This window comes from Myotis yumanensis, unplaced genomic scaffold, assembly GCF_028538775.1.
Source record: "Myotis yumanensis isolate MYYU_CA2020_CCGP unplaced genomic scaffold, mMyoYum1.0.hap1 SCAF_7, whole genome shotgun sequence".
NCBI classification, from domain to species: Eukaryota; Metazoa; Chordata; class Mammalia; order Chiroptera; family Vespertilionidae; genus Myotis; species Myotis yumanensis.
The window spans coordinates 25,099,771-25,121,386 of record NW_027223758.1 but is presented as its reverse complement, the minus strand read 5'-3'; the positions used below and the strand labels follow the sequence as shown (position 1 = coordinate 25,121,386).

Below are 21,616 nucleotides of genomic sequence, written 5' to 3'. Positions count from 1 at the left end.
GCTTCTGTGTTTACCTACTTCCTCCACTCCCTCGCTGGTCTCCCTAAGAAACACCCTGCACACAGATTCTTGACTCAGAGTTGGATCCTGGGAGAGGCCAGCCTAGGACCACCTCCTTTTCCCTCCATTCTCACAGCCAAGAGAGATGTGTGTCTGTGCGGAGAGCTTGTGGAGCTCTAAACGGAGGAGGAGGCTCCTGCTTTGAAGTTCCTGTAAAGCCACGGCTTGCGCTGAGCCATTGGCCCCATCTTGAGCTACTTGCTTTGTGAGCACTGCGGGGGCAAAAGAAGCAGGATAGGAAGCCCAGGCACTTGCAGTGGGTGGAGGAAGAAGCATTTAGAATCTTCCAAGGGAAGTAATCATGGCCCCAAAATGTGGTGTGATCCAGTCAGGCCTACCTGGAGTCTGGAACCTTTTTTCCAAGCACTGGGCTGTCCCAAAGCCTCAGAAACTTCTCCCAAAACAGAGGCAGCCTGATCTGTGCCTCACTGACCTCAGGAAAGTTACCCTCAGCTTCTTCCTCCAGCTCAGCCATGGCAGGGACTGGGCTTGTAGACATCAAGGCATAGTTTCCCTAGAGGTATCAGGGCAACCCATAAGCTGGCCTTTGAGAAAGGTAAGAGAAAATCTAAAAGTCTGCCTATTTGAGTTTTCTGGATTACAAAGTCCAAGTGAGCCCTTCAGTGAGTGTAATAACCGTGACCACCAACCAGCCAGGTTTTCAGAAGTTAGAATGCTCTCACATGAACTCTGGTGCTGGAAAGCACTTAAAAATTTGATTGCTTATAGGACCATCAAGTGATGCCTGCTCCCCTAGACATAGATGACACCCTTAATTCTTGCCCACCACCTTGCATGTGTCCTTCAAGTAAGAAGTTAACCCCTTAACCAAGACAGGCTGGGTTGAAGAGGGTGGAGTCAGGATAAGCTCCCCGCAGTGTCTGAAATAGTAACACTAACACACACACACACACACACACACCCCTTCCTCTGCCTTTTCAGGGTTGTGGGTGGAAATTCACTGAAGTCAGCTGTCCCTCTTTGTAACACACAATCACTACTGTTTGTATGATACCTGGCAATCAGAGAGGCACAATAACAATTTCTCAGACTCAACAAAGCGGATAAAGAGTAATAGTGCTAATGGAGCACAACTCATTAAAAAACTTAGTAGGAGGGAGAAGAACTGTGTCCTAGGTTCATTGAAAATGTTTCTGTTTCCTTGAGCATAATTAAAATTTCTGGTCTCCTTTTCCTTGGATAATGTGGCTTTGATAACTTCAGGCTTCATTTAATGATTTTTAAATAGGGCTTTTAAGCACAGAACAATGGGACTTTAATAATTATGGAAATAATATAAAAACTAAATATATACTTATATAAAAATGGATCCCACTAATTCAGAATTGATAATAAGCCTATCTGGGACATTATGTAGAAAAATCTTTACTCATAGGTAATGCAAGGGTATAACCAATATCACAGAGGTGAATATTTAAAGCAGAACAGACAGATTTAGGCAGGGTTGTTATTGGCAAAGCTACAAGCTGCTTGAGGACAGATTAAAGCCATCTTAGAGAGGATGAGCTTTGAGTTGTTTTCCAGCACCTAATAGTTCTTTAAGTGAGTGAGAGTTAAAACCAGAACTAGAAAGCTCTAGGAAATGGTAGTGGTTAAAGTCATGACAAGAATACGCTCAGCATAGTTTGTTCCTAGTTTCAACCTTTCTCATGTGCTTCTGTGATTCTCTTTACTATTACAAAGTACACTTAACTAACCTACATATTGTATTGTCAACTTCTTTGCATCATAAACTAATGGAGAAGCTATGAATTATTCCACAAATGATGTCAAGGAAAGGGCCTGTTTGGAAAAATAACAAATTAGAGTTTTAGCTCTTTCCTTATATACACCTAAAATAAGTTTTAGCTAGATTAAAAAGTTGCATAAAAATGACCACTGAGAAAGACTAGAAATAAATTTTACAGAGAGGAAGGGAGAGTAGAGTGATAGAGAATTAGAAACATTGATGAAAAAATAGTACCTCCTGCATGCCCCTACTGGGGATCGAGCCCACAACCAAGGTACATGCTCTTGACCAGAATCAAACCCAGGACCCTTCAGGCCACGGGCCCATGCTCTATCCACTGAGCCAAACCAGTTAGAGCTGCAACTATTCACTTTTGATCAGGCTCCAGACCCTGTGAAGTTACATGTTGGATAACTTGAAGATTTTTGTATGCTAAAATTTTAAGTGCTTTCTGTCTGGTAGAAAAGATAACTATAGAGGTTATAGGTTGGGGTTTTTTTGTCCCAGAAAATATTAAGCAGTTTTGTATCTAATTTATCAATCTCATTTCAGAATTATTATATACTAGTAGCCCTGCGCATGAATCCATGTGCCAGTAGCTGGCTGTCACCCTCCAGTAGCTCTCCACCCACTGACCCGACCTCCTATAGCTCCCTCTGCCCCCCGCCCCCTCTCATAGCTTGCTGCCCTGCCACCTCCTGTAGCTCTCCACTGTTCTCCTGTAGCTCTCTGCCCACTGCCCTGCCCCCTCCTGGAGCTCTCTGCCGCCCGCTTGTAGCTCACTGCCCCATCCTCCTGCTAATCCGTGATCCGGTTGTTATGCGGTTGGTCATTACACTTCACGGGGTAACGACCATTTGCATATTACATCTTTATTATTTTATATATGAACTAGAGGCCTGGTGCATGAATTTGTGCACAGGTGGGGTCCCTCAGTGTGGCCTGTGGGGATTGGGCTAAAACCAGCAGTCCAATGCCGCTCCGGCTTATCCCGGTCCCACTGTGCCTGCCACAGGCTCGGGCCCAGTCAGTCCTGATTGGGAGAGGCTCGTGCTGGTGCAGGAACGGCACTCGCCAGCTGTGAGCTCTGAATCTGATGCCCATCCTGAGGGGATGAGGGGCCAGGATGCAATCAGCCCTCCAGGGAGGCAGTGGGATGCCTTTGCCAGCCCGGGATCCGGATCCATCCTGCTGACATTTATGCCAGTTGTCGGGAGCCACGTGGCAGCCACTTTTATATCGTCTCTACCTTGCGGAGCATCTAGGGAGGGGAAGCAGCTGCGGTGCCTGAGGCTGACTTCCAGGAGGCCAGTGGCACTATCAGGATTGTGCCAACAGTGCTGGTCCATTGGTGCCTGGCCCGTTCTCCGGAGATTGGACCTGCAGGACTACTGAGGGAGTGAGTGTTTGGACCTGCATGACTACTAAGGGAGTGAGTGGCTGCCCCGGGGCTGGTGGGCTGCCAGGATGGGTCGGTCAGCTGAGCAGCACTCCCGTTGTGGGAGCACACTGACCACCAGGGGGCAGCTCCTGCATTGAGTATCTGCCCCCTGGTGGTCAATGCATGTCATAGTGACTGGTCGACCAGTTGTTTGGATATAATGGTTGCTTAGGCTTTTCTATATAGAGATTTTCTTTGAACCAGCTTTATCATTTGTTGGTTTCCTCAGTAATGAGTTAAATCTTTCACATATACCTAGTATTCACTGTATATTTGTACCAGTCATGTTTTCACTTTTTTGTAATTGCACCTTGAAACTACCCGATGATCAAACACACATTCAATGTTAGAAGAACACAGGACACTCACGATGAGAGGAAATTTATCCAGCATGATCACCTTACCATTTGGCCACAGAAAGCTTCCTTCCTTCTGATGTTCTCAGTACATGCTCTCTGTGTGGTTTGTAAAATTCCCCAGGCCCTCTGTGCACAAAGTCTAATCCAAAGTGCTTTTTAAATCCACTCCATATTAATGATAGCGAATGCCAAACTGAGTAACTGGAGAAGCCAGATTTATACACTGGGGTGGTTACAGTCACACCAGTTACTCATCTTAAGCAACTGGAGAGTTGAGTAAATCCAATTTTACAAATCAGTCTTCTGTTCCCGTTGACCTACACAATCACTTCAGAGACCCTTTAACATCAATTGGAGCTCTCCTACCATCAGCTGGGGCTCCTGACACTTTGGCCAGACTTTTAAATTTTTTTGTTCCCACTCTCTTTGTCAAATATTTAATGATCTATAAAATGCTAGAATGTAAGCTAGCAGCTTTGCTATTTAAGAAACCCTGCAAGGAATTCATTTCTAGAGCAAATAATGTTTTTGTCAGTTTCGTAGCGTAATTTCTTAGTAAGTTGGTGCATGATGAGTTTGTTTGGAGTGGAATTGTGTTTGTAGGTCCTGGTTGCTTCAATGAGAGACATAGAAGAACTGTTATCTAAGACCAAAAAATAATAATTATCTCCATCAAAAGTGAAAATAAAGGCCAGGATGAATGCCTGCGTTGCTTGATATGAGATCATTAGATGAATCTGAGAAATGATGGTAGGGTGGCATTTTTGGTTCACTCACCTCTATGAAGCAGATTTTGCAAGTGAGTCAGCTAGTTCCTGGGAGTTTGTACACTTAGGGAATATTCTTCTTGTTTCCAACCACAATGGATATCAAGAAGCAGATGGCATTGTTTCCTGTACAGCAAACCTTTCCCAAAAGGAACAAAAGGGCAGAGTTAGCTCCATCAAGATTCTTACCTCTACATCTGCCTGTGGGAGAAGTGAATATTGAGGAGTTGTGTTAAAGGATTTGCCCCAGTTACTCAGGAAATCTCAATTCCCATGGCTACAAAGAACCTACTCTTGTGTGGGGACCTAGACTTGTGGCATCAGCACCATAAATACACCTTGACTTCCTTCATAGAGCCCTTTTCGTTAGTAAATCTCAACCACTAGAGGCCACTAGCCACTCCTTGGATATTTCCAAGAACAGGAACTCACATCATCTAAGGCTTCCAACCCAAATTTGGACAGATCTCTTCAAGGTTCTTTATTGAACTAAACTATTTTCATACAACTTTCTCCCCATGTTGATGGCTTTGTTCCTTGGAGTCTGCTGCGAATTGTCCTCTGCTTATCTCAGTAATTACTTAGTAGGTATCTGCGGCCTTCAATAGTTACAGTAGATGACATTTGTAGGTCTCCTCTCACATGACTTTGAAATTAGGTATTTTTTTTATAAGGAAAACAAGTTCAGGATGAATTCTTTCCATGCAAGTGTTTATTACAATCCTAGCTGGACAACCTGTTCCAACACAATGAAGTTCCAGCTTTCTCTTCCTTTGAGAACTCTGGGAAGCAGCTTGCATAAAAGGCTTATCCAGAGAAGATACAATATTATAGAATTAAGGTGACCTCATAACCAGAGAAGGTAAGAGTAACAGTTCTTAAAGTGTGTTCCCTGAATCACTTGAGAATTTTTTAGAAATGCAAACTATCAGACCCCACCCCAGAATCACTTACTGCAACCACAGGCTGAGTTTTAACAAGCTCTCCAGGTGAGAATCAGTGGCCAAGAGAATTCCCTAACCCTGACAGAATGAAGAGCCAAATTTAATTCTTAGGCCAATGGCATAGTCCTGGACCAACAACATACATATGCACGCACACACACACACACACACATGCACACACACAAACCAAATGAATTTAAGAGGATGATAAAGTTTGTTCAAAGTTATTAGTTGTATATCTATTTTTTATATATTTTTATTGATTTCAGAGAGGAAGGGAGAGGGAAAGAGAGATAGAGACATCAATGATGAGAGGGAATCATTGATTGGCTGCCTCTGGCACATCCTACTGGGGATCGAGCCCACAACCTGGGCATGTGCCCTTGACTGGAATAGAACCCAGGACTCTTCAGTCCATAGGCTGACACTCTATACACTGAGCCAAACTGGCTAGGGCAGTTGTATATCTATTTTAATGTATTTGAAGAAAATGTAACATTTAAAAATCTGATTTTATAGATATTATTACTTAGAATGAGGTTAAGCATGAATCATGAGTTCATTGAAATCAATTTTTAAATGATTAAGTAAATTAATAACCTGGTGTGCGTTTATGCTTGCATTGTGATGAAGGCACAAGGAGCCTAGGGTTTTGGATAAACTGTTCACAAAGATAACGGGTCAAGGATATAGAGGACCTGGCCTTGGGTGTCTTCACCATGTGTACCTTTTCTAGGAGAATAGAGGTCATGGTTATCAACCTCATTTACCTGTTATGCTGTTTGTTCATCATGTCTCCAGAAGAAAGGCAAAAACAACAAAAAATGCCAAAACTCAATTAGGTAATGATCCGCATGCAAGTGACTTATTAAGGATGTGCTCCCAGGAAAAAACAGAAAAGGGGAGGGAGAAGTAGGACTGCAAGATGGAGAGGAAGCCAGGCAGTGGAGCAATGGGGGTGAGGTCCTAGCTTTGGTATGACCCCAAGAGGACCTTTGGAGTGTCCATTACACCCCAAAGGTGTGTTTCACTTTAAGGCAAAAAAAAAAAAAATCTGGGTTCTGTACTCCTGTGCCAGTTAGCTGCCAGCTATGGGTCTGCCCTGGAGAAACCCAAGTACTTGCAGCTCTCCATGGATCAGTGAAGTGGACCTAGGTCAGTGGTCAGCAAACTCATTAGTCAACAGAGCCAAATATCAACAATACAATGATTGAAATTTCTTTTGAGAGCCAATTTTTTTAAACCTAAACTATATAGGTAGGTACATTGTTATTAACTTAATTAGGGTACTCCTAAGGCTTAGGAAGAGCCACACTCAAGGGGCCAAAGAGCTGCATGTGGCTCGCGAGCCGCAGTTTGCTGACCACGGCCCTAGGGTGTTCTTACAAAGAGAATCACAGGTGTAAGTCAGGAGTAGAGTATGCAGAAACGGGGGAAGACCACATGGAGCAGTGAGGAGATCCCAGGATGCGAGCAGAACACAACAGCATCCACTACTGAACATATAGCCACTTCCTTCTCACTGTTGACTTGGTCTGTGGGCTCAGAAAGCATTTGTTTCAATGAAAGTGGGGGTCTTTCTGCTTGGTCTTGGATTGTTCATGCACTCCTGTGTGGAATCATGTATTTAGGGAGCAATGAAAAACTTGTTTTTCATGTGGCTGAGTGTTAGTCCAACACATTATCGCTCTTCTCCCAGGAACCAAGTTCAGTACCTTGGAATACAAACATATTTATCGGTTCTCTCCTAGGCAAGTTGGAGGAGGAGACCCGAAAGCAAAAGGCTTCTAGCAGAGCCCCTCCAGCCATCCTGTAGGGGCAGCCAGTCCACTCCAGCTGTGAGCCAGATGTGGCTGCACTCACAGTAGCACTCAGTAAATATTGTCTAAGTGGATGAAGCGATTACTGTGGTTTGCTTTGACTATGATCAGGGTAAATGAGCTGAGGTTCGGTTCTGCCCTTCCCTCTCTCCTGGTCAGCGAGTCCTCCTTGCTTCTGCTCCAAGTAAACAATCAGAAACTGTTGCATAATACAAACCTCAGTGCTAAATACCCATTTGGCCACATTTGCAAAACAGACAAAGGCAACATTGGCATTTTTGAAAAGGGGGAATTTAGGCATAATCAGTGTTGGTTGTGGCTGGCTGCCCTGTTGTAATTACAAGATGCCAAAGCTAGCTGCATTGAAATGCCAGGCCACCCTGGACCCAGGTCCCTAAAACACAAAAACCAAGCCAACGCCGCCTGTCAGCTATGCTGTCATCAATCCCAGAATAGCCCAGGGACTCTTTGGGGAAGTCAGACTTACCTTCTCAAAAGGAACGAGATCAGGACTGAATATGTTTATATATTTAAATGTAAAGTCCCATATAGGAATGGGGTGGGGTGGGGTGTGGTGGTTTAGAAAATAAATAAACCAAGCTTGAAAGGAATTAGGCTCTAATGGTGGTCAGTGCCTCCCCTCGGAGACACTGAAGGTGATGATGACACTTCTGTGAGCTGGTTGAAATATCTGTCATTTGTAATGGTTCTTAAGCCTAATTTTCCTATGAGAAATGCATTCATGGTGTTTTTAACATGAAACATACTATGACATCAATGAGTATGTACTATTTAACATGGTACATACTATGACATCAAATAAAAGAACAGGGCGGAGAGAAAAGAAGGTTGCCACCTCAGATCAACATGGCCTCCTAGCCCGGCTGGTGTAGCTCAGTGGTGAGCATCGACCCAGGAACCAAAAGGCCACTGGTTTGATTCCCAGTCAAGGCATATGCCCAGGTTGCGGGCTCGATCTCCTATGGGGGTAGTGCAGGAAGCAGCCTGTCGTTGATGTTTCTCAGTGATGTTTCTATCTCTCTGTCCCTCTCCCTTCCTCTCTCTCTAAAAAATCAATAAAAACTTTTTTTTAAGATTGCTTCCTAACTGCTACAGAACCATGTGCTTGCATTTATTGATGATTTTATCATGGTATTACCAGCTTCCTATAGGATACTTGGAAAGCCCTTTCACCCTACATGATGCTGGGCACAAATCCTCCTATTCTGGGACATAAGAAGGACTTGTGGTCATTGTTAAAAATGTGAATTTCAGCCCCACCTTCATAGATCTCTTTCCATAGGTGGTGTGATGGGGTATCTGCATTTTAACAGGCAACTAAAAAGGTTTAGATGCAAGGACACCTCAGACCATGCTACTGAGAAGCCCTGCTGTGAGCACTGGTGATTTATCCATAAACCAGACAATGGGCATAACATGGATATAAGATGGTAAATCAGTCATTCATGAGCCATTTAGTCTTCATATTTGAAAGATAATCTTTTAATTCAACCATGAAAGTCATTAAAACCAGTAGTTGCCACTATGGAAAGAGAAGGAGGTTGAATTTTATGCACAAGAATGTTCAAACAGAAAAGCAGGAAGCTAAGTCCAGCCCACACTTTAAAGGTCTTACACAACCACAGACACAGCATATTTAAGAAATGGCCATTTTTACAAACAGAAGCGTAAACAGAACCTTGCTACCTGTTACCTTCTAAAATTATCCTTTGCTCTGGACCTTAGTTTAGCATTAAGACATGCCCTTTAATTATCCTCATTCTCAGAGGAAGAAGAATGTATCAGCACAATCTGTACAGTCTCCAATACTCAAAGTCCTCAGTGTCTTCTCCCTTTTGAACTCTCATGATCTTAAACATCAAGTCTTAGACTTCACAAACAGCTATTTGGGGAAGATGGAAAATCTCCAGGATGCTTTTTCTGATAAGCATCTTCCCTTTGTTTTCCGGATGAAAGACTTTGTCTCATGAAAATCAACCAGTGTGTCCACCCCGCTACAACAGGACACTGTTGCAAGACATTCAGAGCCATGGCCCATGGAGCTTTCAGGCTGCTTGAGAAGCAAATGCTGCTGGAAGCCCGCAGGTCGTGTTGAGTGGGCAGAGTGACCTAATGGCCTGCGGTGCAGTAGCGGATGTACAGGCACAGAGTCAGGCTCCCCAAGGGGTGACACTCAGCCTGTTCCGCTGACCAGCTCTGTGACTTTGGTTGGTTATCAAGTCAAGTTGTATTTCATTCTTTTACTGCTTATTATGGAGAAAATGTGGCTTTGAGCAGCAGTTCTCAAACTTCTGATGCTTGTGCAAGGTGATCTGATCCAGTAGGTGTGCAGTGGAGCTTGAGCTCCCAGGCAAGGCTGACGCTGTTAGTCTGGTGACCACAGTTGGAGTAGCAAAGGTTTGGGGTTCTATACATATAAAGCTCCTGGTTTGATTCTTATTAAATAGCTAGTTCTCAATAAATGACTTTTATTGCGCATAAAATTTTGACAACAAAATATGTGTGACATAGACTGTTGGAACAAATGCGGCTGATTTTTCTTAGTTGAGAAGTCGAGAAAGGCTGCTACAAACCTGGGGTGAATTCTTATTCTTCAGAATAGAAAATGCTCCCAGTGCACGTGGGGAATCTTCGGGACTTGTCTCAGCAGCTGTTGCTGTGCTTCACTATTCCCTTAAAATAGGCACTTTGGGTCTCATAGTTCCATTAACTTCAAGGAGAGATTTTGTTCAGTGAAAATAAAGCACTAGGCCCATCCTTGATCACATTTCTCATAGCACTACAGTCAGGGAAAGAGATAATTAGATCCTGCCTCCAGACACCCAAGTGCTGGCTCCTTCTAGAAGGTGAGGATGAAAACCTAGAGTAATCAGGCCACTGCCCCACTGTTAAATTCTTAGTCATGAGGCAAATGAGAGTTCCCACAGCTTCGATGCATAATACTGGTTTACTGTTGTTTGGGTTTGTTTTATGAAGATGAAAGGGATAGGTCTATATCTCCATCCCTTGAGTTTGGCCAAATTTGTGTAAAAAACAACATAGTGAAATGGGGTATACAGGTGCAATACTAATCTTTACTATTAATAAAAAGAAATTAAAAATAAAATGCAACGCTATTTAAAAACAAATAACAAAAGCCATATTATATTTTAAAACTATAGTATAGGGCCACAGTAACACATAGAAGATAATTTATAGCCGAAACCGGTTTGGCTCAGTGGATAGAGCGTCGGCCTGTGGACTGAAAGGTCCCAGGTTCGATTCTGGTCAAGGGCATGTACCTGGGTTGCGGGCACATCCCCAGTAGGAGATGTGCAGGAGGCAGCTGATCGATGTTTCTCTCTCATCGATGTTTCTAACTCTCTATCTCCCTCCCTTCCTCTCTGTAAAAAATCAATAAAATATATTTAAAAAAAACAGAAGATAATTTATAGCAATACTGTACCCAAAACAAGAAAAATGCAAAATAAATGAGTCTTTTCTTAATTCAAGAAGATATAAAAAGAACAACACCATAGTACCTCTGAGGAAGAAAAGAGAAGTAAGAATAAGAATAAAGACAAGAAAAAAAAAGAACTGGAGATTGGTTTGTTGGTTTGTTTTCATAGTTAAAAGGTGAAACATAGAGAGAATTACACCTTCCCCAAGACTTCCTGCCCTATGGAGCTTGGAATAAAGGCCAATGTTCCCAGCAAAATAGCCATCTATGCCTCTGTACACCTGGCATATCAAAAACACACACTTCTTGTAGCCACTCTCACCACTTCTTCCTAGGTCTTAACCTCATATTTGAGTTCAGACTCTGCACTGAGAAAGCCTAAAGTATGTAAATAAGTAAGCCCCTGGATGATGGAGAAAGGGTCGTCTTTAATCCATCTGCCCTGTGTTCATTGTGGGTCTCAAATGGATTTGGCTGCAACATTAGAGAATGAAGAGCTTTACAAATTACGCCTGACCTCAAGGAGTAACTGAAGCCCCCTCACTTTGTACCACATACCTCAACAGTGACAGACCCTCAGATGTTTCTGCGTCTGATACAAACAGTCCAGTGCTGCGTCTGGGGCTGAGAACCTTGGTCTGCAGCTGGTCATGGAAATTGGGGATCTTTGTGAGGCCTGTATGGGCACCCCAGAACCTTGCCTTTGATAACATGGATTAGACCTGGTTTGCAGTCCTAAAGGAGGAATAGTCAATCAAAGGCAAATTTGTTTTTATATTTTACTCCACGCATCATTTCTTGTTGTACAATATGGTTCAGGAAACACAAGCCCCATCATGGAAAGCCCCATAAAAAGGGAATTCTACAGTCAAATCCAGACAGGAAAAAAAAATACTACCCATTGTGTCTGTCTACAGGAAATACTCAATGCTTTGTGGATATGAAAGACTGATAAGGAATGCTTTAAGGATTTCTGTTTAAGTTTATTGAGCCCAGGGATCAGTAAACATTTTCTGTATAGAACCAGAGAGTAAATATTTCAGCTTGGAGGGTTATGTGGTTACAACCACTCAACTCTGCCATTGTAGCCTGAAAGGGGCCATTGACAAGTTAGATGGCTACTAGACTTCTCAGGGTGACCACCTCATAAATTATATGAATGTCTGATTACTATGTTGTACACTAAAAATTAATACAACAGTGTATGTCAACTGTAATTGAAAAAAATAAAAATAAATCAATTGACCAAAAATAAAAGGAGCCATTGACCATAGGGAAGCCAATGACCATGGATGTGCTCCAATGGACCCTGAAACTGAAATTTGATATAATTTTCACATGTACAACGTATTCTTCTTTGAGTCTTTTTAACCACTTAAAAATGTAAAAACCACCCTTTGCTCATGGCTAGTACAAAAACAGGCAGTGAGCTGGCTTTTTGACGTGGTTCCCTGAAGCAGCCCTAGTAGAGCCCACTGTTTCCACACTCTATCTGACCACAGAACCTTCTCCCATCTCACCTGATGACACATTGACATTCCAGGAGATAGGGGGTCCTATAGGTAGGAGCCTCTCAACATCCGGTCTATGGACCAGCAGCATCAGCATCATCTAGGAGCTTGTTAGAAATGCCGAATCTCATCTCGTATCAGAGCACTGATTCGAAGTCTTTGGGAATGAAACCCAGCTATCTATTCTCACAAGGTTTCCAAGGACTCTGATGCCTCTTGAAGTTTTAGAAGCACTGCCCTAAACCACACAAGGAAAACTGCTGATGTGGGAACATTAAATGCCACTGGGGGGTGTCAGAACAGTTCATTCAGCCATTCATTCAACAAGCCAATTAGCATAAATTGAACACCTACTAGGGGCCAGACCCCTGAACAATGGTGATTTGAAATAATTAATAGAATACTGTTGGGCCCTTAATGGATGGGAGATTGTCTTACATCAGAGCCCCGGGGGATAGTTTTGAGTGGCTCTGCTTCTTATTTCCTCGTTTACTCAGCAGGCTTTGCTGGCTGGGGCCACACTCCCAGCTTGGGCAACACACAGGAAGGAGGTTTAATGCACTTTATATGAGTCAAGTGTTCCACATCGCCTAGATAATAAATGCCATTTCGCTACTAAGATCCTTTCAGCCACTGAAATTACCATTCAGTGTTGTCTCTGAGAATGTTAATATGCTTGGGTTTTGGTTTTGTGGGACAAGTTGCCCAACACTAGCAGTAAACATCCCAATAGAGGGTCCAGGTGTGTGCTCCATGCCTGCTGTCCCTCATTCTTAGTAGGAGAGGGGATGTTGCTTTTCTAGCTTTGAAACGCTGTGCATTTGAGATCTGCCAGACTCATCAGCCTTCCTCCCAAATCTCAGATATACCCCCACACTTTAGAGCAGGACAAAGGTGTGGGGGCTTCTGGGGGAACCATGAAAATGGTGAAAACAAAGGTATTTGCCACGTGGCTTCTCTGCCATCTTCCCAACTGCCCATCAGCCAGCTCCTCACAGGGTGCCGTAGCTTGTAGCCAAGGGGCCCAATAGCTGTTCTTCAGATCTGAGAATAGCAACTCTGAGAGGAGATTGCCAAGGAAAGACATGAAACCAGAGAGAATGAGAGAGAAGAGAGCGTGTGTGAGGGAGCATCCATCAGCAAATAGACCTGGAGGGTGGGAAATTGCAACAGTATTACAGGTCTGAAAGCACACAGACTTCTGCCTTCTAATAACCTGACCTGTTTATTGAAGGAAGAAGTTCCACCAAGGAACTAGCAGCAAAATGCAAAGCTGGAGAACAGGGCGAGAAGACACTCTTGTTTGTCCCTCGTGCTAATCCCAGGAGGGGGGACTGGAGGCTCAGGCACTCTGCTGGTTTCCCTGGTTTCAGGCTTCCATGGGTACTCAGCATGCTTCCTGCCCAGCCATTAGTGAAAGAAAGCTAATTAATAAATAATGGATTTGTTCCACTCTTAGCAAAGAATACAGGCTTGTCCAGAATGAGCAAGGCTTTATAAATATTAAACCCCCACATCCTTACAAACAAGGTAAATCAGAACTTTCTATAATACATTCTCCTCAACAAGCCTGTGAGACCGGTATTATTTGCCCTGTTGAGAAAACGGAAGCTCAGAGACAGTGATAGACTTGCCCAGAGTCACCCAGCAACTGAGTACCAGAGCCCACAGCACAAGGTAGGACTTTCTGACATGCAGGGCCCTTATCCACTCCGCTAAGTTCCAGCCCACAGTCTGCTCATTGTTTCCATGACCCACCGTTTCTTTCTGGAGGGTAGACCCCAGTCACTCAGGAGAACATCGGAATTGTGCTTCTGCTCATCTCAAGATTAAAGAATTATTTGGTGTAAATTCCTTCCAGTTTCTGTTTCCTAGATCCCCAATTTCTAAAATGGAGACCCGTATTTAAGCAAAACACAAAGCACTTAAAGCTCTACATCACATCACAACTACATAATCTGGTGACCAGAATAGGTGTGCAAAATTAGCAGGCTCATGGTATGATGCTCAGTCGATGTTTTAAATGACTACCCATAAAACTAACCTAACATAAACTTACTCCTTTTTTTAAATACCATGAGTAGAATATAGCCCTGATGCTTTTTTCTTCTTTTTTTTTTAACTATGATTTTATATCTGATGCTCTGCCCAACAATCGCTGGGTACAAAAGAATATGAAATCTACCATTTCCAAACAAGTTTTACTTTAGGACCCCTACTACCCAGGAATTCTGAATAGTCTGAGTTACTTCACAAGAGTGATAAATGTGAAAAATTCTAATAATATGGTCTCAGTTAAAATCCCAGAGAAATTCAACCTGAGCTGTCAGGAAAGCGCTGGAGCAGTGGGCCTGGGAGAGGCTCCCACCCAGGGCCTTTCTCTGTGAACTTTGGCTTCCTTGCCTCCAATGAGGATGTTCCTGATTTTTTTTGATGAAGAGTTTTCATTGTATTTTTGCAAGAAGTGCTTCTCATAGAAATCATAATAGCAATAATAAAAATAATAATGATAAACATGGTATTGCCCTAAAGCTCTAAATCTAATTTCTTCTCTCAGCTTCAGTTTTCAATGGAAGGACAAATATAAGTGTGTTTTTTGGTTAGGAAATCATATTTCTGGGCAATGCCTTTATTCCATTTTAAGTTTCTCTAGGCCTTTGTTAGTTAGTGCAACACCAGCTGCTATAACAAGACAAAACCTCACATTTGAGCAGTGTAGCATAACAGAAATGCCTTGTCACCTCATAGGAAGGTCCAGGTCTTCATGGTCAACTATCAAGTTTCCTGGAGGTGTGGATTGTAGAACCCAAGTTACTGCTGAGTCATGGCCTGGCCATCCTCCAGGGCCCTATTTTTGCTGGCAAAAGGGGAAAGCAAGAGTGTAGATGGGATGGCTGCTTCTGATTGCTTTAGTCTGGCAGGTACACACAGTATTTTGACTACAACTCATAAACCATCTCTAGCCACATGGCATGACTTCCTTACATTGGGGACTAGAAATGCAATTTTCAACTGGGCAGCCATTTTCCAAAGACTATGATCTACCATGGAGGGGGGAGGGTAAATTCTGGTCCATGTTGGCCATCTCAGCCACAAGACAGGAGCCCATGCCTTCTACAATTGTGCTACTTACAGAGACATTTTTATCACACCAAGTAGTTATCTTCTTGAACCCTTCTGTCTTATGACCATTCCTGGGAGGTGACTTCCTTAGGGAGGCCTGCTGTGACCCATGGGTACCCATGGAATGTCCCCAAATATAATTAGCTTCACCTTGAATAATCTAATTTCCGTATTTCACTCCCATCTTCCCAATTAGACTGTAGTTCTGTGACAGCAGTGAAATGCCTGTCTCATTCATCACCATATTTTTAGTGCCTAACACTGACCTGGCTGGCATATTATAGACACACAATATATATTTGAGAAGGAAGGAAGTGCAGAAGAAAGGATGGAAGGTTAAGGAAGGCAGGAATGGAAGGAAGTGGGCTGATTGGCTCTGGAGGTAGCTCAGTCAGGCTACCTGTAATTTGTACCATAGAGGATTTCAAGAGAGTGACCAATAAACGGGCTGGTCACATTTGAGGGCCAAGAACCCATCCCTCTTTGGAAAATAGTTGCGCACACCCATATAATCCCTCTGGAAATCTCTGACAGAAATTGAAAAAGACTAAAGATTTCCTGTCTTTTGCTTCTAAATGCTTCTACATACAATGGAATACTACTCAGCAACAAAAAAAGAATGAACTATTAATACATGCTACAACATGAATGAATCTCAAAATAATTATGCTAAGTGAAAGAAATGAGACAAAAATAGTGCATACTGTATTACTCCATTTATATAAAATTTTTGGAAATGCAAACTAACTTTTAGTGACAGAAGCATATATGTAGTTATTTCAGCCTGGGATAAGGTAGTTGGGGGTGATAGATATGGTCATTTCCTTAATTGTGGTAATGATTCACACACACACACACACATATATATGTGTGTGTGTGTGTGTGTATGTCAAAACTTCTCAAATTATACACTTGAAATATGTGGAATTTATTGTATGCCAATTAAACTTCAATAAAACTGTTAAAAATAAAAATAAATAGATGTGAGTTTAAAAGTATATTAACCCAGAACCAATTCCCTCCATCCAATCATTCCTAACTCTTACGTGGTCTGTGTCTCAAAAAATACTTGTAAGTAGATAGGTATCTACCTCCATGGTAAAGTTGGCAAGTATGCATTTATGGCTTCTTTTGGAAAAACAGCATAATTCTCTTGACCCCTGTTTGAATATGGCTTCCAGCTCAAAAGATGACTGAGTCACGGAGACAGAGTGGGCCATTTATATCGTCTATTTCCGCACATACACATATAAGCTCTCACATGTTGAAATCTGCTTTTTCCCAGGTTGGGTGGCCAAACCCATCACTGACACCCCGTCCCAGGCGCCCAGCCACCCCTCACCATTACCATGGCCGAAGACGCTGACATGCGCAATGAGCTGGAGGAGATGCAGAGAAGGGCCGACCAGCTGGCTGATGAGGTGAGGGATGGGGTTTATTCTAATATCTCAATTAAAATAAACACATACACACCACTAGTCTGCTGGAGCAGGCTCAATTCTGAGAGCTAATTGTTACATTTTCTGGAACTTTGAAAGCTGGTATTAAAATTGAATTGCATAAACTGACAACTAAATAAATTATATTAAAATCAGAGGTCATACTCAAAACTCATCACTTCCTAATAATTTTACTATTTTTTACTACTATCTATGCTTTCAAAGTTCTTGACATGTTTGGGGTCTGTAATGGTGCATTACTATAATCTTCACCAAGTTCATCATCAGTGACACCATGATGTACTTAGAAATCAGACACGTGAGAGTATTTCTACTGTGGGAATCTACAAACACTACAAATCAGGGATGGATTTATTGTTTTGTTGATTATCTAGATTTAAGAAAGGGAAGAAAATCTTAATAATGTAGATTAAACTTAAAAATGTGCACTGTGCAACTATTACACGATGAATACCACGAAAGATTAAAAAAAACCTTCTAGTATTTGAGAACTATGATTCTCTTCAGCAAAGAAGTCTCTTGCATCATTGGTAAATGAGTAAAGTTCCAAGGTATGTCTTTATTGCTTCACTTTCCTCTTACTCATTAATATAAATGAAAACATCAACCAGTGTTCATGTCAGAACCAACTTGTTCTACCTGTACTTAGTTATGGGCACAGAGCTTAGCACAAATCAACAAAAGCTTTCTGTAGAATCAATTGGTTGTGTGGAATTTATAACAAAGAGTATTGTATATTTTATTCTTTGTAAATTTTGTGCTATTCATCCTTTATATACTTAAATCACATATATTCTTTTTTTTTTTTTCTGGAAGGCCAGATGTGAAACATTTGCTAGCATGCACTGCTTACAGCCATTCTATTTTGAAAAGCAGGCTGCTCACAGCTCTTCCAGGAAAGTTAACATTCTTCGTTTCTGCAGAATCTTGTCCAAAATAAGTTTGTCACGTAAAAGCACAGCTTTAAGACATCACACTGACTGTTAGATTCTAGTAATCTGAAAGGAACTGAGAAAAAAGTGACAACTGAGGGACCAGACTTCCCATCTCATTTTTTTTCTTTTCTGAGGATGAAGATAATTACTATAGCTGCCTCCTATGGGCTCATTATTTCAAAAATACTTGATTTTTTTCAACCTAAGGCATCAGTTTAATTTGTATTGATAAGAACTTCCAATTGTGTTTCTAGGGGCTTTATAATAATAATAAAAAAAAACCTCAATGTTACATTCATCTCAATTCATGAAAAATTTTATTTGTGCTTAAAATTCAATATTCCCATTCCAGGGTGGTCAAGTTAGTCCTCTGAGTATTTGAGATCACTTTTCATGCAGCCTGCACATGAAAAATTATCTTTTCTAGATTACTTTGTCTGATATCAAGATCAGCTTCATATGGTTTTGATTGTATGAAGATCAGCTGCAATGTAATTGCTTTAGGGAATCTTATTATGTAGAATGCCTACATAATAAGGAAAGAGATTGAAAATGGGAAGACCTTTTGTGTTTCAGTTACAAATATAAAAGAATATGTAATAGTAACCCTTTGCGTTTCTCAAGGGAAGAATGTAATTCTGGTTTTCCAAGACCTCTGGATCCTGCACTTATAATATTTATGTGTTTTTTTTTGTCTTAGTCACTCGAAAGTACCCGTCGTATGCTGCAACTGGTTGAAGAGGTAAGGAGTGACCATATTGTATGATAAACTGATCCCACTGGCTAACACATTCTTTCCCTGGGCCCTCCTGCCTTTCCCTGTGCTGATTGATTCTGGTGTTAACGGAGCCTACCTGGAAGCCATATAGTGAGGGAGATGCTATATTGAAGTTGCCAGGCAGTCATCAAAGTACCACCTCCCAGCCCAGACTACCTTTACAATCTGAAAAGCAGAGATGGACAGTATTTTTGAGTAAATGCTCCCAATTAAAACAAATCAGAGTGACTTTTAATATACAAAGGAATGATCTACATCAAAAATTATTTGTAATGACTTTAATGCCTTTAAGTTGCATCTAATCTTGACATCCTCTTCTGTCTTCAGCCACATACGTGACTTTTTAAAATATGTACCCCCTATACATATAACATTTTCAGAAATTTTTATGTTTGGACTCAGGCACTAAAATGCATGATATAAGAGGGGGAAAAATAAAATTCATGAAATAAAAGGATAATTCTTTAATAAGGGTGAAATATTAAGACCAGTAATGTAAATATAGAAGCTTTTTTATATCCCTGACTCTGGATTAAACATCCATTTGCAAGCCATGGTTAATGAATTCCCAAAAACTATTTTTAAATGGGTAAAATAGGTCAGATAGCAATTATGGAATCAAAAGGCCACTTGCAATAAAACTCACTGGTTCCAATTTGGGAGAGCAGCAGTCAACTAGGAAGAATAAAAGGATTAATTGAACATGCCCTTTGGGAGAGATAAAATGGAAAAAGAATAGGGTGGGTTATATTTATTTAAATAAATAAAATAAGCCTAATAGTTTTTATTCAGTAAGATGCTGCTTTAGCTATGGTTTGAAACTGATAAGCAATGTGTAAATTCATGTGTGGTTATCATTTTTAGAGATCTTGGAGGCTCTGTAGCAGAATAATTAAATGAGCCAACTCTCCTGATGCCACTGTAAATTGCTTATACAAGGACATGAAAGGGGAAAAAAAAGATAAATTTTCCCAGGCTAACAGGAAGGGCAACTGCCTATCACACCAAAGGAGCCAACATCATCCCTTATTTCTTCAGCTTTAGCTAGGAATGAAATATCATGGTTAGATGTGAATTGCCTCAGGATGAGCAGGGAGAGGTGATAACTAGGAGCTCCTAGGACACTTGGGAAGGGCAGGGAGGTGGATTTAATAGTCTGTTATCACCAAAAAAATGACAAATAGAGCCTGCAGTGTAGCACAAATTGGCACCCACAGGGAGGCAGGCCCTTAAGGGGTCCTCATCAGCATAGGAAAGCAGCCTTTGCTCTCTAAATGAAGATAAGTTGTTGTTTGCTCTATTCTGGGAACACCATTCATGCAGAAATACTTGAAGACCAAGGAGGAGGCAGATAACCTATATCCAGGAGTGCTGAAGAGGCTTTCAGAGTAGACTGATTGTTCCTCAATCTGAGAGCAAGCGAAAGGACAAACCTTAGGAACGTCTTCTGTGTGAGCTCTGACATTGACCTGAAGGGAGCCCCGAGGTCTGCTGTCATAATTATCCTGATATGTCTTTATCACCTTCAACCACAGCCTCTAAGCTCGTTTTTTAATGTTTTTCTTACATGCATGCACAATGAAGTCAATCTCTAAAGTAGCAGAACTATCTCCAACTTGCTTACCCGTGCAATGTCAAGATACTTCCCAAAACATGGCATGTGCGGGAGCAAATGCATCAGAACGCACCACTTTGAACCGGCCCCTCCCCCAGCAGAGTGTTTGGGCCGCACACACCTTGTTTGGGTCTTAAATCGCAGACAGTGTCCACCGGTTTTGAAAAAGGAGTGTCTGCTCCGATCTACTCTGCGGGAAAGGAATCTTAAAAGCTCTATTGGTTGAAGTAAGATTCTCAAATCATACCTGTTTGTTTCTCCTAAAGTGTTTCTTGATCAGGCATGAAGTTATTCTTTAGAACAAAGGAGCAAAAGAGATGGAAGCTCTCTCCCTCCTCCAATGAACAACAGGAGGCTCGTAGCCTGTCCATCCTTGGAAAATGATGAGCAAGCCATGATTAGAGTAGACTGACTTGTTCTTACTTCCTCCTGGGTTCTTTTGTGTGTATGTCAAACACCTCTTATGTCTAGGGCATTGGCTATTCAGATGATTTTCTGCTTTTCAATCAAAAAGGACATTCTCTTTAAAGAGAACCAGCATTAAATATTCATCAAGGGCAGCAAAGATTTAGAAAACCCGAGCATTAAAATACCACCAGGATCTTGCCCACGATCCCAAAATGCATCAGTGCTATCTAATTTGAATTGAGCAGGATTCCTACTGAGATTCAGTCTCAAAGACAGGAAAGGTTACTAAGCTCCTGATGTCTCCCTAAGGCCAACAATATCACTTGCTGTGGAATGTCCGACTGCCATCTTTCACAGACGGGAGGGTGTAACAGAGTAGTGTGGTAGCAGCTTGGTTTTTAGTAGAAGCCCCATTAGCATTAAGGATGATGTAAAGTTACACAGCGGTCAGTGGGGAAAGTTCAGAGGAGCTGAATTCCATACACAAGTAAAAGGGTTACAAATGATAGAGCACTTGGTTCCCTCCTGGAGGTACTGTCTCTTTTGATGGATGCATTTCAGTAAATATGTATGGAATGTCTAACCCTGGGGGTGAGTGAGAAGAAAAAATTTAGATCGTGCAGGAAAACAGCTATACAAAGAGCTCTCCAAATTCAAGGTCATACCTGCCTTAAGAGCATAGAGGAGGCAACAATTACTTCTGGTAGGAGAGTCATGAATGTATCCTAAAGGAGGGAATATTTGATTCCAGACAAAAATATTAACTCTGCGAACACTAAAAGCAGTCTACACATGAATGCCTTGGGCTCTGAAAACTCAGCCTGGGAAAAGCCACACTGCTTTAAGGCAGGCTGGTTCAAGAGCCTGGAGTGGTGCCTCGGGGCTTCCCAACATTTCAGGCCTGTTTTAGCATCTTTTCTTTTTATGCCAATTTATATTTTGAGACACATTGGGCACAAGAAGAGAATAAGCATTCCACAGCGATGGCTGTGTTAGGGCAGACTTTCTGCTAAGGTGGAAAATTCAGGCTGGGCAGCTGTGCCCAGTCAGGCAGACGTGGGTCTTTGGGAATTCTGGCAGTTAGAGTGCCTGGCCTCTGCTAGTTTCAGCTCGCATGTATTGGATTTGGGGGAAAGCATCTCAGAATGACAAAAGAAAGACTTTTAAATGTTCCACAAACATGAT

General features: G+C 41.9%; 1 protein-coding gene across 2 annotated transcripts in view; it reads left to right on the top strand.

Annotated features, from left to right (window-relative positions):
• SNAP25 (synaptosome associated protein 25) overlaps positions 1 to 21,616 on the top strand; it is a 77,963-nt gene that overhangs the window by 33,119 nt on the left and 23,228 nt on the right. For both annotated transcript variants that reach the window (XM_070419914.1, XM_070419913.1), the window contains exons 2-3: positions 16,521 to 16,656; positions 18,331 to 18,372. In XM_070419914.1, the coding sequence (XP_070276015.1) occupies positions 16,585 to 16,656; positions 18,331 to 18,372 (114 nt within the window). In that variant the 5' untranslated portion in view covers positions 16,521 to 16,584. The remainder of the gene's footprint in view (positions 1 to 16,520; positions 16,657 to 18,330; positions 18,373 to 21,616) is intronic.